The sequence below is a fragment of the Dipteris shenzhenensis genome, chromosome 26 (assembly GCF_047967505.1).
Source record: "Dipteris shenzhenensis isolate YYH24624 ecotype China chromosome 26, Dip_SZ_1.0, whole genome shotgun sequence".
NCBI lineage: Eukaryota > Viridiplantae > Streptophyta > Polypodiopsida > Gleicheniales > Dipteridaceae > Dipteris > Dipteris shenzhenensis.
The window spans coordinates 46,417,725-46,434,187 of record NC_141621.1 but is presented as its reverse complement, the minus strand read 5'-3'; the positions used below and the strand labels follow the sequence as shown (position 1 = coordinate 46,434,187).

General features: G+C 45.6%; 1 protein-coding gene across 3 annotated transcripts; it reads left to right on the top strand.

Annotated features, from left to right (window-relative positions):
• Nucleotides 1–978: 978 nt before the first annotated feature.
• On the top strand, nt 979–4,624 carry LOC147885171 (pentatricopeptide repeat-containing protein At5g27110-like). Of its 3 annotated transcripts, XM_087397878.1 has the most exons (3): nt 979–1,240; nt 1,328–1,599; nt 1,744–4,624. In XM_087397878.1, exons 2-3 carry the CDS (start codon nt 1,446–1,448, stop codon nt 4,302–4,304), a joined length of 2,715 nt encoding a protein of 904 aa, XP_087254004.1. In that variant the 5' UTR covers nt 979–1,240; nt 1,328–1,445; the 3' UTR covers nt 4,305–4,624. The 3 variants fall into 3 exon arrangements, with proteins under 3 accessions (XP_087254004.1, XP_087254006.1, XP_087254005.1); XM_087397880.1 differs by lacking the exon at nt 979–1,240 and having other exon boundaries at nt 1,441–1,536; nt 1,707–4,624; XM_087397879.1 differs by lacking the exon at nt 979–1,240 and having other exon boundaries at nt 1,536–1,599; nt 1,707–4,624.
• Nucleotides 4,625–16,463: the final 11,839 nt, after the last annotated feature.

Sequence of the window (16,463 nt, the reverse complement as noted above, 5' to 3'; positions counted from 1 at the left end):
TGGGCTTGAGCGGACATATTAGTAGAACTTGCATGAAATGCTGGCAAAGCAAAAATTGATAGAAGAGCTAGAGAGCTAGGAACTTCTTTAAGAGCATATTGTAGCCATTTTAGGTAGGGGCTGAGGGAAGGGAGGGGGGAGGAAGCCTAAGAAATGGTTGTCTATGGTCCGCAGAAGCAATACATACAACGGGAGGTAGGCATTTGCCATTATTGATAAAAATATGTTCGTCGTGAAGCGCTCAAGGTAGGTCTTGGCTCTCGGTAACCAACACACTTGATGTCTGAGATACGTTTTTGGTGCAATTGAAGTTGGTAAAAGGTAGAGGAAATGTTGCACTAAGGGCTTCTTTATGGTAAAAAATCAAGCATGTTTGTGTCTGAGAATCACTTAAAGAGTTGACGATGCCAAGGAGCTTGAGTTGCCAAGAAGAACGGCATCCCTTCCTTTGTTAGTCCTTTAAAGTGGGGTGTCAAGCATTGCTGCATTAGATGGAGACCCAATATGTAACACCCAGGCAGGAAGAGGGAGCTCTACCACTGCAACCAAGAATTGGCTAGAGAATGATGTTGCAAAGGTGGAAAACATTGCTACAAGGCAACTAATCGATGCACCGGTTTATGTGGGCAAAAGATGGAGTGGGGGGAGGGAGCTCTTTGGAAAATGCAACAAGGAGAGGATTCGAACAATTTTTTTACTGCATCAAGATGTGATACAACGAGAGAAAATGTATTAAAAAGCATACAAATGTTGAGATTTGTAAAATTTATAGCCAATCACTTTCACAAGGGGTGGAGTGAGAGCGAGAGAGGGAGAGAGGGGCAATGCTACAATTACTTTTTTTTGGAACTCAATGCTCTTAGGAAGATTCAATTTAAAAATTTCTTAAATTTTTTCAAAGGTTGATTCAGCGAAGCTGGTTTCTAACCCGTCCTAGACGGGTTATGTTATTCGTCTACACATAATGAGGGAAGGAACCTCTAGCTAGCGGATGAGAAGAAGGGAGGATCGAGTTTGTGCTGGGCCGGGGTTTGAGAACAAACAAGAAAAGAAAAAGTTTGAGCTGTATTTTGCGGGAAGTTTGAGCTCTTAAAGCTTTTGGAGAGCAGCAACAGAAGAGCTGCTCTTTGTTTGTTGCTCTTAGAGAATGGGCTCGTCTGCCTTGCCTGTCAATGGGCAGTCGTCACAGAGATATGATTTTGTCAGCTATTCGCTGTGGTGGTGCTCTCCTTTCCTCATTGTTAGTTTTTTGTTCGATGGTACCAATTGCAGACATTTGCTAACTTAGTTATTGGTGTCCCAAAGTGATGGTTGGCGGGTGAAACAGACATTTCTCAGATGTTTAAGCTTCCTTCTCAGCACGACAAAACGGGATTTGTGGGGTGAGATCGGCCAGTAAGCAGGGAATATAATAAGGGAGCCTTTTGGGGAGGCAGAAGCGTGCAATGCTTTCTAGGCCCTGGCGCGGAACAGGGATTTCCGTTAGAGCTCTCTGCCGTACACTGAAGTGGAAGCTTTTCCATCTGGAACACCAACGTATTTATAGCTTCACTGAAAGGACTTCGCCACATTACTGTTGTAGAGCTTATTCATCGTCCCGTAAAGCTTTTACATTCGTATCCTTCGTTGCTAAGTTTCCTCAATGTTTACTGTTAGTCTGTTATTTCATAACACATAATGCATTTTACTTCAACTGTGTCTTGTAGTTGTACAAAGATTAATTCCGCATCTGAAGGGTGGCAGGCGATCGCGCAATTTTGGGATCAGTTACACATCGGAACAAATTGTATTCGGAGGGTCGGCTGCATGAGGCACTTGAGGCTGTTGAGACTATGGACCGGCAAGGCATCTCTCTATCCAGGGATATTATTTATGCTCTACTTCAGGGATGCAACGAAAGGAAGGACCTGCCTGCTGGGAGGCGGGTATATTCCCTCATGGTGAGCAGTGGACTTGATTTAAGTGCTTTTTTGGGGGACCACCTTATTCGTCTGTTTGCATCTTGCGGGAGCTTGGTTGAAGCAAACAAAGTCTTCTGCAAGATGTCTACACGGAGTGTATATACATGGAATTCCATTATCTTAGCTCATGCCAAGCTTGGAAAAGCTGACATAGCCCTTGACTTGTATAACAAAATGCAGAAAGAGGGCATACAGGCAGATAAGTTCATATTCTCATGTGTTTTGAAAGCATGTGGCGGCATAGGAGCCTTAGAGCAGGGCAGGCTTATACACCATCAGATAGTCATCAGTGGTCTAAAGTCAGACGTTATCCTTGGAAACAGTCTTTTGGAGATGTATGCCAAATGTGGACATCTAGATGAAGCACATGAAGTCTTTGACCAATTTCCCAATCGAGATATGGTTTCATGGGCTGTAATAATTGCAGGGTATGCAAAATATGGGCATGGTTTTAATGCTCTGGAACTTTTTGACAAAATGCAACAGGAGGGCTTAAAGGTAGACAAAGTGATGTTTTTGTGCATCTTAAAAGCATGTGGCAGCATTGCAGCCATAAGATGTGGGATCTTAATACATGTCCGAATAATCAAAAGTGGGTTTGACTCAGATATTGCCATCGGCAGCACTATAGTTGATATGTATGCCAAATGGGGCAACCTGAACGAGGCTTGGAATGTGTTTGAGAGATTGACAGATCGAAATGTGGTGTCGTGGGGTGCAATGATATCAGGATATGCTGAGCATGGGCATGGTCTTCTGGCATTACAGCTTTTTGCAAAAATGCAGGAGGAGGGTATCATGCCAGACAAAGTCGTATTTTTGAGCATCTTGAAAGCATGTGGAAGTATAGGAGCCATTGGGCACGGCAAGCTAATACATGAGCAGGTTCTTCAAAGTGGACTTGAACTGGATATGGTGGTTGGAAGCACCATCATTGACATGTATGCTAAATGTGGCAGTTTAGAGAAGGCACGCAAATTATTTGACAAGTTGCCAGATAGAGATGTGGTATCATGGGGTGCAATGATAGCTGGATATGCCCAGCAAGGAAATGCTGCTAGTGCTCTGGAACTTTTTGAGAAAATGCAGCATGAGGGTATCAAGCCTAGCAAAGCGACGTTCCTGAGTGGCTTAAAGGCTTGTGGTAGTGTAGGAGCCATAGTGATGGGCAGGTTGATGCATCACCAGATTGTCACATCTGGAATTGAAATAGATGTGGCCATAGGGAGCAGTCTTATTGACATGTATGCCAAATGTGGAAGTCTCGATGAAGGACATAAAGTTTTGGATAGTTTACCATTATTAAATGCAGTGACAGGGGGTGCAATGATTGCAGGATATGCTGAGCATGGACACGGTCTTCTTGCCCTTAAACTGTTTGAAAGATTGGAACTGGATGGTGTTAGGCCAGATAGAGTGACGTTTTTGTGTGTTCTTAAAGCATGCAGTAGTATTGGAGCCTTAGGGCAGGGCCGATGGATCCATGACAAGATCATCCAATGGGGGTTGGAATCAGATCTACTAGTTGGCAACAGTCTTGTTGACATGTATGTGAAATGCGGAAGCCTTGAAGAGGCATGCAATATGTTTGACAAATTGCCGAGTCGGGATATGGGATCATGGGGTGCAATTATTGCTGGATATGCACAACTTGCTGATTGCAATCTGGCAGGGCACTGTGTGAAGGAAATGAAACTATCAGGCCTGAATCCGAATGACACTATTTACACGTGCCTTCTTGCTGCTTGTAGTCATGCTGGCCTAGTGAAGGAAGGTTGTCAATTTTTTAAGTCCATGAGAGATGACCACTCCATCTTGCCGAGTGTTGAACATTACAGCTGCATGGTTGACCTACTTGGCCGCACGGGGTGCTTTTTCGAGGCAGAAGATCTGCTTGAAACCATGCCAGTTGCTCCCAATATTATTGTGTGGACAGCTTTGCTCACCAGCTGCAGAATATATGGTAATGCACAGCTAGCCAAGCAATGCTTTGATCACTTTGTCCTTTTGGACCCTGATGATGCATCAGGCTACATGCTGATGTTAAATACCTATGCTGATGTTGATAGGTTGGAAGATGTCGACAGTATTCAACAGCTCAGAAATACTGTAGGTGCAGGGAGAAAGCCTGGAAGATCCTGGATTGAGGTAGACAACAGTGTTCATGAGTTTATTGTAAGAACTAAAAGTCACCCTAGGTGTGATGAGATTTATACGAAGCTGGATAGGCTAAATAGGTCAACAAAGGAGGAAGGATATGTTCCGCTGGTCAACTTAGTCATGATGGCAATGTCAAGTGGAGTCGAGATGTCTTGTGTGGGAAATGTTAGAGAGGGACTCTAGTGTTTATGAGAAGTCTTTGAGTTGGTTTACTTGCCTAATGCACCTATCAAGACTATGCTTGTGGATTAGTGTTGAGAAATCATATTGGCTTTCACTTTTGCAATGCTCTGTCAATGATTATTTTACGGGCAGCTGGTGTTTGAGTCGTGCTCTTCAATGTCTGAATCTGCAGGTGACAACCTTGAGTAACGTAGTGGTTATTTCTGACAATTGTGGTTAAGGAATGGCTTCTTTGGCAAGAACACTAGATAAAAAGATTGCTTCACTTTGCTTGGGAAATCTCATTCTAAAGTTGTATTCTACTTCAAGAGTCTTAGATATCAATGCTCCACTCTCGTGTAACTACGCGGGAACCAGCTAACTCTACTTGTAAGTCCCCCATATGAGAAGGCATTTGAGTAGCTCGGTTATCCGGTAGGTTCTGGTTTGGATACCAGATGGGGGCCATGTGTGGCCTGATGGCTGGACGGCTTCAGATAGAGTTGGCACACTGTCAAATAGGCTACATGCAAGTGTGGGAAGGCATCCCATGACTGACCGTACTGAGGGAAGACGGAGCATTTTTCGGGGCAGTCCACTCTCGGGTTGCGGGGCCCGTTTGGAGCCCCAAATGATCCCGGATGGCTCTAGGTCGAACGGCAACCGTAGGTTGGTTGCTCTATTTTGTGCCACGGTTTTAATGTGTGGTGGGTGGCCTATTTCGAGACCGACCTCCAGTCGGTCGTTTTGAGCCGACTGGGTCAGTCTCCCAATTGGGTCTAACCGACTACGACTGGTGGCTATATAAGAGCAAGTCCAGTTCAAGCAAAACGCAAGGTAATTAGTACCAAGTGGGTGTATAAGGCCAAGTATAAGTCCGACAGCACGTTGGATAAGTACAAGACTCGGCTCGTGGTAAAAGGATTCGCACAGGTATATGGTTTTGATTATCAAGATACTTTTGCTCCCACAGCTCGACTAACCACAATTCGCAGTGTTTTAGCTTTAGCAGCACATGAAAGTTGGCCCGTGTTTCAGATGGATGTAAAATCCATCTTTCTAAATAGAGATCTCAAGGAGGAGGTATACGTGGAACAACCACCAGGTTTTGGCATCCCCGGTTCAGAAGGTAAAATCTATAAACTATAGAAGGCACTTTATGGGCTGAAACACGTCCCATGAGCGTGGTATCAGTGGATTGATGTCTAGTTTCTGCAAAACAGGTTCAGGAGAAGCCCATCTGATGCAAATTTGTATATCTATAGAGGAGGTAGGTGTATGATCATGGTCCTTTATGTGGACGACCTTGTCATAACAGGGAATCATGAAGAGAAGATCTCATAGATAAAGCATCTGCTAAGAAGAGAGTTTGAAATGACAGCAGACCTCGGACTGATGCATTTCTGTTTGGGGATTGAAGTTTGGCAAGCAAAACAGATCTTCATTTCATAGCTGAAGTATGTTGTAGAGATATTGAAGGCATTTGGCATGGCAAAGTGCAAGACAGTTGGCACTCCTATGAAGGTTGACGTGAAGCTCTCAAAAGAGGATTCATCACCGCTGGTGGACGAAGCGAAGTACATAAGGCTTGTGGGCAGTTTGATTTACTTTGTGCAACACACGATCGGACATCAGTTTTGCAACTAGTGCACTAAGCAGGTTTTTCAATAAGCTCCGGGAGAACCATACCATTGGAGGGCAGGGATGTGGGTGCTGAAATACATCAAAGGCACACTTAATTATGGCATCACCTATACCAAGGGCAACACCTTGACCGAATTCGGATTAGGTAGGAGACGTGGACAGCAGGAGATCAGTGACAGGTTATTGTTTCTCACTTGAATCTGGAGCTGTCATGGGTCAACAAGAAGCAACCCACAGTTGCTCTTTCTTCTACCAAGGCTGAGTACAAATTAGCATGTTTTGCTTCTTGTGAGGCAATGTGGTTGAGGAGGATTTTAGGGGACATGGGTGTGTGCAGAACAAGCCTACGCAGTTATCATGTAACAATCAGAGTTGCATGGTAATTGCAAAGAACCCTATGTTCCACGCTCGCACAAAATACATTGAGATTCAATATCGCTTTGTACACGAGCTTATCATGGATGGAGAGGTCGACTTGGTATACTGTCCGACTATAGAGAATGTTGCGGACATCTTCACGAAGGCTCTTGGAAGAGACTTGCTGAAGAGGCATCTTCATCGACTTGGCATTGAGCCGAAGAAGTAAGTTCACTTGTGGATGGACATTGAGGGGGGGTGTTAGATATCAATGCTCCACTCTCGTGTAACTACGCGGGAACCAACTAACTCTACTTGTAGGCCCCCCCCGTATGAGGAGAAGGCATTTGAGTAGCTCGGTTCTCCGGTAGGTCCTGGTTTGGACACCAAATGGGGACCATGTGTGGCCTGATGGCTGGACGGCTTCGGATAGAGTTGGCACACTGTCAACTAGGCTACATGCAAGTGCGACAAGGCATCCCATGACTGACTGTACTAAGGGTAGATGGAGCATTTTCCGAGGCAGTCCACTCTCGGGTTGTGCGGGGCTCGTTTGGAGCCCCAGATGATCCCGGATGGCTCTGGGCCGAACAGCAACCATAGGTTTGTTGCTCTACTCTGCACCACATTTCTAATGTGTGGTCGGTGGCCTATTTTGGGGCCGACCTTTAGTCGGCCGTTTTGGGCCGACTGGGTCGATCTCCCAATTGGGTCTAACCGACTACGACTGGTGGCTATATAAGAGCAAGCTCGTGAAGCCCATGTTCATTACTGGCTATAGCAACCCTGATTCTTTAGCATCTAGTCTCCGTTCTCTACTTTCAGCATGCCATCGAAGCTTCGTACACAGGAGCGCACGGCTGGGAGGCAGCACCATCTATTGTATCAGTTTTATAATAATCAAAATTTTGATTCTTCATACTATCTGCTTTTCTCTCTTGCATACGAGATCCTGTTATCTGTTGAGCACAGACGTTGTATTGTTTTCTTACAAAGAGGCTGGGTAGAAGCCAGTACAGATCCATTTAAAGGAGGAATGTTGTCATGCTGAGAGATGATGCTGAACAACTGTCATAGGATCTTTTAAGCTAATTGGAAACACAAAATGTCATAGGATCTTTAAAGCTCACTGAAAAGACAAAATATGGAGGTTTTACAGAGAATTGGCACTTAGAAAGTGGCTCTCTACATATGGCGACAGAGCATTATGGAAATAAGCTACTTGTCTTCATTTACTGATGCAAAAGTTTGGACCTCTTTATGATGAAGAAAAATAGTACAACTAAGCACATGTAGATGCATGTCACTAGCAAGGCTGCTCTAAATAAAGCTATGAGAAAGGCTAAACTAATGAATCAAAAGAAAACACTCCATTTACTTTCAATTTGACTCATTTCGTCTCAAGGCTCTTCACATGTTTTTTGTGTATTGACAGCAAAGCAGATGCGTAGGATTGAGGTGGCTCTCTTTCCTACATTGTGAGGGCAGGTACCACCTCAACTTTGCTCAGTTTTCCCATTCACAGTATCACGCTAATAGCTTCAAAAAGGTGCTGGAATGGTGCTCTTGTCCATCAGTTTCATGAATATCTTCATAGGAATTCAATGGAATGGCTCGAATCACATGAGTTAGTGGGTTCACTCTCATCCCCTTGCGTAGCTTTCCTATAGTTATGGATGAGCCATAATACTAGGGGATGTAGAAAAAGTTAATAAGATTTATGGATTAAGTCTAAGGGTGATGCTATTTGGTTTATTTGGATAAATAAAGAGAACTTGCAACTTTAAGCAGGTTCATACTAATGCTGAGGATGGTTTTATGGATTGGATGAATAGGAACAAAAAAGCATTGACAAGGAAGTGTTGAATTTCAATAAGGCTCACATGTAGTTGCAGAATAAGATTAATAAGCAAAATTGATTAATAAGCAAAAGATGGAGTACCAAGGCACCATTGGTAATATGGAAAGAAATCATCCTGGCCTTTCAAAATATTGCAAGATTAAGGAGGAGCTTGTTTGCGCGCGTGCACGTGTGTGCGTGTGTGTACATATACATATATAATAGAAAAAATATATATACATGTCTCTAGATATTTATAATATGATATAATAATAATAATAATAATAATAGTTATATATTTATATTGCTCTCGCTATCAGTTCCACCCTCTTCACCATCGAAAACTTGTCTAACCATAACTTCTTGTATCATCTCTCTCTCTCTCTCTCTCTCTCTCTCTCTCTCTCTCGATGTGGGACCTCCCATACCTGACTGTGGTCTCACCGGTGACTCACGTGTTGTGGGGATCTTGAAAGAATGTCGATGGAGCCTCTGGAGGAGGGGTGGAGAGAGTGAAGGGGAATGTAGTGGCAAACACAAAGGCACACAAAGGAAACAAGAGAACACCCAAAGACACTCTTGAAGAGAAGAGGGAGGTTGTATCCCAAACTTGTGCATACAATAATGAAGACCAAATTCAACCATTTGGCCTTTTATACAAGTAACCTTTTGAAGGGAGGGCTAACCCTTATCCTTTCTGCACTCTCCCTCTCTTTACATTCACAAGGCTCTTGGGCCCATAGGGTGCCAAGGCATCGACTACATAGCGATCTAATTGGCGGGACGTGATCTGAGTGAAGTACAAGTAAAATTTCCAAAAGTGGGTGGCATGCATGTCCTCTTATGTGCGAATGTCATGGCCTTTTGACTCGAAGGTAGAGGCGGAGGTCCTGGAAGTGAGAGGGGCCGATGTCGGGGTTGAAGACAAATTGGTTGTTAAGATTATGGAGCTTGTCATTAATCGGCCGACTGTGAGCAGGGAGATCACGGAGTGGCAAGAGGATGAGGCGGTTGAAGTGGACCGTTGCAAGGATTATGGGGTCGAGAATAGAGCCATAGGTGTCATTGTTATTGGCGTCCTTCTGTTGGAGCTCGCAGAAGTGGGCCCAGGTCCAATGGCATTCCATGGGCATGTACAGGGGGTGGATTCACCGCTGGTCGATGTGTGCACTGTGATAGTAACACCAAAACTGCTCCTTCTTCAAAAAAGGAATGTACCAGCGAGGTTGAAGGCCAACATCAGAGTCGATGAGGGGGACAAGAGCATCAGGAGCGAGGTGGTATCCATCGCGTGTGTGCTTCGGATGGGCCGCTACTAGTCATTGAACGACTAGGTAATAAACTAGGTAAGGGGGCGAACTTCCATGATTTTGTAGAGGTGGAGACAAGAGCATTCGAGTTGCTTCTTCCAGTGATGCATTAGTGCACTGTCGGGCAAATCTTGGAAGGACTACAGATTAGATCTCCACTCAACATCTTCGGGTGGGGAGGAGGGGGGTGCGGGAGGGACATCATCATCATCCGTAGGCATGGGTTCCTCTTCAACAGTCCCTGTGGGCAATGTGTCGATGGGCATATGTACAAAATTTGCCGGCTTGAGGAGCGTGTTAAGTGCCTCTTTTGAGAGGTCGACAAGGGCATTGGAGGAGATGGACTAGGAGGTCCTGTGCTATGCAAAGCTTGTGTTGGAATCATTGGAGAAGTACTCAGGGAGGTTTGTGCGGGGGAGTGGGGGCGGGCTGGGATGGGTGGTTTGTTGGGGGGGTTGGGTGGGATCAGCAAGAGGCGGATGTGGGATTTCAACGAGGTGGGGCGGTGGAGTTGAAAACTGCTATGGCTTACTGCCCCTTCTGCTTGGTGACTTCTTCGAGATATGCTATGTGGATTGTTTCAAAATTGCTAACCAAGGACTTGAGAGAGTCCTGGAGAGCTTGTAGCACCTGGTTATACAGAATGATTATGCTGAGGGGATGGTAGGCGGTGGAGTAGTATGCAAATAGATGCCCTTGCATTTGGATCGTTGAGGCCCAACCGTAGGTCTACATCTAGTTGATATCGGATTGGAGGCCATCGAGAGTGCAGACCCATGGGCTGAGTTCATCAGGCTTGGATAGTTGCATCACGCCATCATCCTGTGTGTAATTGGTGGACTCAGTGATGACCTGGCACCACACTTGGAAGTTGAGCAGGATGGGGTGAGTAGCAAGGGTCTGAAGGTCAAAGGGACGGAGAAGGGAGAAGATGGCAAGCTAAAGATTGAGAGAGAAGTATGACATGGCAAGAATGGGGCAGCAGTGGTAGGGATTGCGGTGGCAGAGGATTGTTTGGAGTGCATTGGGAGGAAGGGGGGCAGTGAGTCTACGTGGAAGATGAGGTTTTGTGCACGAAGGGCATCGAAGTGCATTTGTAGGGTTTGGGGGATAGTGTGTGGGGACTAAAGTGTAATGTGGCTAGTTGGGTTGAGACCTCCCGATACATCTAGAACTCCTATTGCTCCTGATCTTCTAGGCTTCCTTTGGGCAGCTAGAGGTACGGAGGCACTCGTTGTCTACCTGTCGATCTTCGTAATGGGCAAGCAGCTGATTGTGGAGGGGGGGCTGAGCCTGGCAGTTGGCAGGGTTGGCACTCGGCTCTATCCTTGATTGCTTAGGTATAGCCACTGTCTCCTCTTCATCGGCTGGCACTAGTCTTGTGGTCGCTTTGTTGGCCAGCCCATATCCGATTGGCGGTTGCTGCTACAACATACAATAGAGTATTAGCATGTACAACATAGGGTTGCCGAGGACTTTTCCATGTGTCTTGAGGTCCTCCTGCATCTGGTTGCAAAAATAGACCTGGGGGATGCCAGTCTTGCCACGATGTTGGGTATGATGGATTGGTGATGATCCGTATGCTTGACATGGGTCAACTTGTGGAGAGCGTGCTGATTTCTCCAACTCTAGCTTGATGATCTCAAAAAAGTGGATGCACCCCTTAATCTTTCTCTGATCATATCTGTAGATCTACTGGAGGGCCTCGGGCATCTTTTTCTTCTGAATGTATTTGTCGGCAATGATTGGGAGGCCGAAGGTGGCTTGCACCACATCCACATTCAGGTGGTAGAAGTGGGGGTGCCTATCCCATCGCACAAGATGCCGACGTTAGTTTTGGAGTTGTAGGCCTAGAGGAATTCTCTCAGTAGCTTCATGTCCACGTGATAGGGGAGGCGGTCCGCTACGGAATCCAAGGCCTGTCAATGCGAGAGATGCTTGAACCTCTAGCTCCTTGAGTGCTTTTGATACACCACTGCATTGTGGTAGTGGAGGGTGTAGTCATGTCCCTCCTAGGCATAGTGGGAGTGGATGGCATATCCGTTGATCTGCTGCTGCAACCAAGCCTCTCCAAGCGGTGACTGCATCTGAAACCGCACAATCTTGTACTCCCCTTGCGTGGGGGTGGGAGTGCACTCTTGGGATGACTTGGAGGGAGTAGTGTGGCGGCAGTTGTTGTAGGCGCATCACGAGTGGCATGATGTGTTAAGATCTCTTCCTCCTTTTGTAGGTCCTCTGCTGGATGGTCGGAGGGCATTCAAACAGCCCCTGAGGGTGTACTATGGGATTCGAAGGGGTCGATGGCTTGTGTAATTGGGGGGTGGAGGCCGGGTGGAGGCCAAGCTCTGTCTCGAATTTGAGAATTTATTCTCTGATCCATGGGAAAGAAGGAGGGCAGCTGTGTGAGGAGAGAATCGATGGAAGAGGAGGCTGAGGACATTAAGTGGGGGTTGGAGTGCAGGCTGGAAGAGGGTAGAGGGTTGGGGGAAGTCTGGTAAAAATTTGGCAGAGTTTCATTATTTTTGCTATGGCGACAACCCGGGGGGATAGGGGGTCCTTTTATAGTTTTTGGTATCCCTACGACCGAGGAGATGGCATAAGGCGATGGGTCATGGGGATAGGAACTATGGCAACGGTCAATGGGTTACCCAAAAGGCGATAGTCGGTAGGATAGAGGCGAGGGAAATGGGCCATAAAATAGCAGAATGGTGACGAGTGTCGGAATATCAAAAAGGTAACAGCCGATAGGATAGCTGAAAGGTGATGGCCGATGGAATAGTAGAAAGGAAATGGCCGGCGGGATAGCAGAAAGGCAATGGCCATGGGATAACAGTTGCCAAAATTTGAGAGAGATAAAGGGGCGCATGGGGAAGGAAGAAGAGGAGGAGGGAGGGGGGGAAAGGTCAAAAGGAAAAAACGAAAAAAGTAAAAAAGTAAAAAAAGGAAAAAGGAGGAGGTGGTTGTGAGGATGTCGTGCGAAGGGAAACACGTGGTGAATGGACTAGGTGACGTGTGGACTTGTGAGGTCAGCATGCAAGAATGCAAATCATGAAGATAATGCACAAGACTCACCTAGACCTAGACTTGATGCCTATGTGGGATGCAGTGGGGATGAGTGTCGAGCGGTCGCATACTATGTCATTAGCCAAGTAGAGCACGTGTTGAGTTTGTGCCTCATCCGGATTGTCAGTGGTGTAGTGGTGTGGTGGCATTCACTCGGATGGAGCTCTTTTGATCTAGGGTATGTGGGTTTTTGTGTGGCTATAATCGGGGTGAAAACAGGTTGTTGTGCTATCATAACCCTTGCTGTAGTAGGTGGTTTATGTCTGGGTAGCACTGCGGGTGCTCTTGAGAGTAAGATGTCATTTGATGGCATGTGCATGGGCGTGGAGAAAGGTTCTTGTGTAACTACCCCATTTCTAGGGGTTGGTTTTTGTGTTTCTTCCTCGTTGGCCTAGGCAATTTTCTCATTGAGTTGTACTATTCATGGAATCATGGCAGTCCAGGGGCTTGGGGGCTTGTTCATCTCTATGGGATCAAGGGTAGGTTCTTGTGGAATTGCATCCATGGTTGACACAGGTTCTTGTGTTACTACCTTCTGAACCCCTGCAAGTTGGGAAGGCATGTTTCTGCCATACAGCCCCAGGTTTCCAAGAGCTTTGTGGCGACCTAGCACTTGTGGGGCCTCTATGCTTGGAGTGGTGAATTTGGACTTGGGAGTCCAAGCAACTGGCGACATTGGGTTCTTCTCTTAGATGGGGTGCTCATGTTGGTGTAGGCCAAGGGGTAATCAGAGACCCTTCCCCTACTTTGATCCTTTTGGGCGGTTGATTACTGTTGAAGTGGTGTTAAGCATAGAGAATATCTTCTTGCACTTGATGTTCATGGCATTTTTGGGTGGGTGGTAGGGGTGGCAGAGTAACTTGTGGTAGGACTCTGCCATCACTATGATTAGGACTTTGTATTATCTAGGATTGGACTTCCTTCCAAGGGTCGAGACCACAAGTGCTGGAGGTTGCTAGGGCCTTGGGATCACCTTCATTTAGAACTTCCTTGCCTCGGACGGGTGGTTGTATTGTGGGGGGAGTGGGATCAAGTTCACAAAGCAAAATTACTATAGTCGTCCCCCCATTCATGAGAGATGCTGTTCTAGCCCTCTAGTCAATTTGGCAATTCACAGCGTAGCACCAGGTCCTTCCCAATATCATATATTCATCGATCGCTTCTATGGGGAGAACATAAAAATGAATCTCTACTTCTTGTGGCCAACAACCATTAGTTTCAAGTCCACATACCCTAATGTGCTTAAGAGTTGACCATTGATGGTGTGTACTGAAACCACAAAAGGTTTAGGGGTACTTGTAGCTTTTCCCATACTTTGCAGGAGATGAAATTATGGCTCGCCGCTCCTGGATCCACAAGTACTTGGATGCATAAGTCGGACCTTGCAATTGCACATTAAACCTAGTTGGTTCTACCATGAGTTCATTAATTAGCCTTGAATGTTTGAGTGTTTCCTTAAGAAGGCCATTTGCTTATGTTGTTTGATCTTGGTGTTACATCATGCCTTGGCTTCTTCGGTGGCCTGATGTTTCATCCGGACCACCTCGACCTTAAGCTCCCTTTCCCTATGGATGGCCTGGAGGGTCTACAAGGTGAGGGGGCCATAGTATCTTTTCAATTTACTCCCATTGAGGTAGCCGTCCATTTCTACTCCCTCCATGGTAGCTATTTGGCATGCGCTTTGCGGAGTAATCTCCACTATGCAATAGGGACCATGCCCCTGTTTTAATTTTATGTTTGGTGTTATGGACACTATAGAGGAGTGCAAGATCTCCTTCGTCAAGGTCCTTGTTTTTTAGGTTGTGGTCAAACCATTTTTTGCATCATGCCTTCTCTACTCGAAGGCAGTAGGTTGCACACAATCTTGTCTCATCTAGCCATTCGGGATCAATTAAGTGCTCCGCCAAGGCATTTTTGATGAGCCTTTCCTTGACTGTAATGCAAAGGCTGGGCACTACATATTCCATTGGCATCACTTCCTCCACCCCAAAGGTTAGGTTGAAGGGGGTGTTGTTCATGGCCACTTTATAAGATGTTTGATAGGTCCACAAGGCTATGATGTGCTTGTGCTCCTAGTCAATATGATCAGCTTCGACCATGCAAGTTATAATCTTGCAGCACATTTTGTTCGAGCTCTTAGCCAGGCTGTTTGCCCTGCAATAGTATGGCATCGAGTTTCTATGTATAATCATCATGAATTCACTAGTCAAGATTGCTATAGTTTCATTGAGGAAATGAGTTCCTCAGTCATTGACCAATTCTAAGGGACACCCAAATCATGTGATGACGCTCGTATAAAAACTTAGCGGTGGATCTCGCATCTACTTTTCTTGTGGCTCTCACTTCCACCCATTTGGTGAAATAATCTATGGTGGCCAAGATAATGTATCTGGCCCCTGTTCCTTTAGCTACTAGGCTTATCGGTCTAATAAAACCTATGCCCCATTTTTTAAAGGGCTAATCAACCAATATTCCTATTAGGGGCATCATGTTCACTTTATGTGGGATTTGCACGTGCTGGCAGGTGTCACATCACTTGATAAATTCATCTGCATCTTTGAAGAGAGTTGGCCATCAAAGACTACCCTACAACACTTTATGTGCTATAACGTCAGTGGCGGCAAAGTGACTGCCTACTATCCTAGAGTGGGCTTCTTTGAGTACGTCGATGTATTCATGCTTGCACATGCATCTGTGCATGATGCCATCCTTGCCCATGCGATATAGCTGGCCTACAATTAACTAATATGTCATTGCATCCTTGATGAGTTTGGGGGCTATGTCAGGGCTTTGTCCAGAGGCAACCTGTTGTCCAAGTACTAGCCGATTTTGGCTGCTCATTCATGAATTATGTCAATGAGGAATATGGGAGCATCAGGGAGATCATCTTCGACTCTGAGCTTCTTCATTGGGTATCCTCGAGAGGTGGTCAGTTAGGACGTGGGTCTTTCCCTTATGCATTGTAACTATGAAGTCAAACTCCAAAAGGATTAGCATCCACCTTGTGATACATCCCATCATGCAGTGTTAACCAAATATAGTAATGCTTGATGATCCACAAAAAATATGAACTTGTTGGCTAACAAGTAATGCCTGAACTTTTTTATTACATAGACCATGGCTAGGCCTTCCCTCTCTATTGTCATGTAATTGACCTCGGCATTATTTAATTGTCGACTAGCAAAGTACACAGGGTAGTCCAAGCTATACTCCCCTAGTTGGGCTAACACACACCCGATAGCAAAAATGGAGGCATCTATGTGAACATGGAATATTAGATTCCAATCCTAGATTCCAATCTAGGGCCTATAATACTGATGCTATGGCCAGAGCTAGCTTGAGGGCTTCAAAGGATTTCTAACATTCCTTGGTCCACTCAAAGAGACTACTAACAGCATGTACAATGGTCGGGCTATGTCTGGATAGAATAGCATGAACCTTTGATAGTAGCCTATACGGCTTGTAAACCACTGCACGCCCTTGGCATTTGTGGGGGGAGGTAATTCTAGAATGAGTGTGATCTTGTTGTAGTTCATGGATATACCATTCTTGGACACTATGTGGCCAAGAATCACACCGTTTTTGACCCAAAATTGGCACTTGATGGGATTTAGGGATATACAGTACAACCGGCACCTTCCAAGACCAATTTTAGGTATCTTAGGTGATCATCCCATGTCGAGCTCACACACATGTCATCCAAGAAGACTTCCATGAAGTCCCTTAGTACTCTTTGAAGACGATGATCATCAACCGTTGGCAAGTGCATTAACAAGCCCAAATATCATTACTTTGGCTACGTACACACCCCACTCAGTTGCAAAGGTAGTTTTGTGTTGATCTTGCAAGGCGATGGATTGTATCCTAAGAATTCATCTAGGAAGCTATATGCTTCCTTTTCGGCTACTCTTTTTAGAACATGTTTCATGAATGGCAAGGGATAGTGGTCATGCCTAGAGGCGGCAT

Excerpts from the sequence above, each read along its gene's own strand:
- LOC147885171 (XM_087397878.1), top strand. The coding sequence starts at position 1,446 with ATGCTTTCTAGGCCCTGGCGCGGAACAGGGATTTCCGTTAGAGCTCTC. Across the intron at positions 1,600-1,743 it reads TAGAGCTTATTCATCGTCCC|GCGATCGCGCAATTTTGGGA; the intron begins GTAAAGCTTTTA and ends GAAGGGTGGCAG.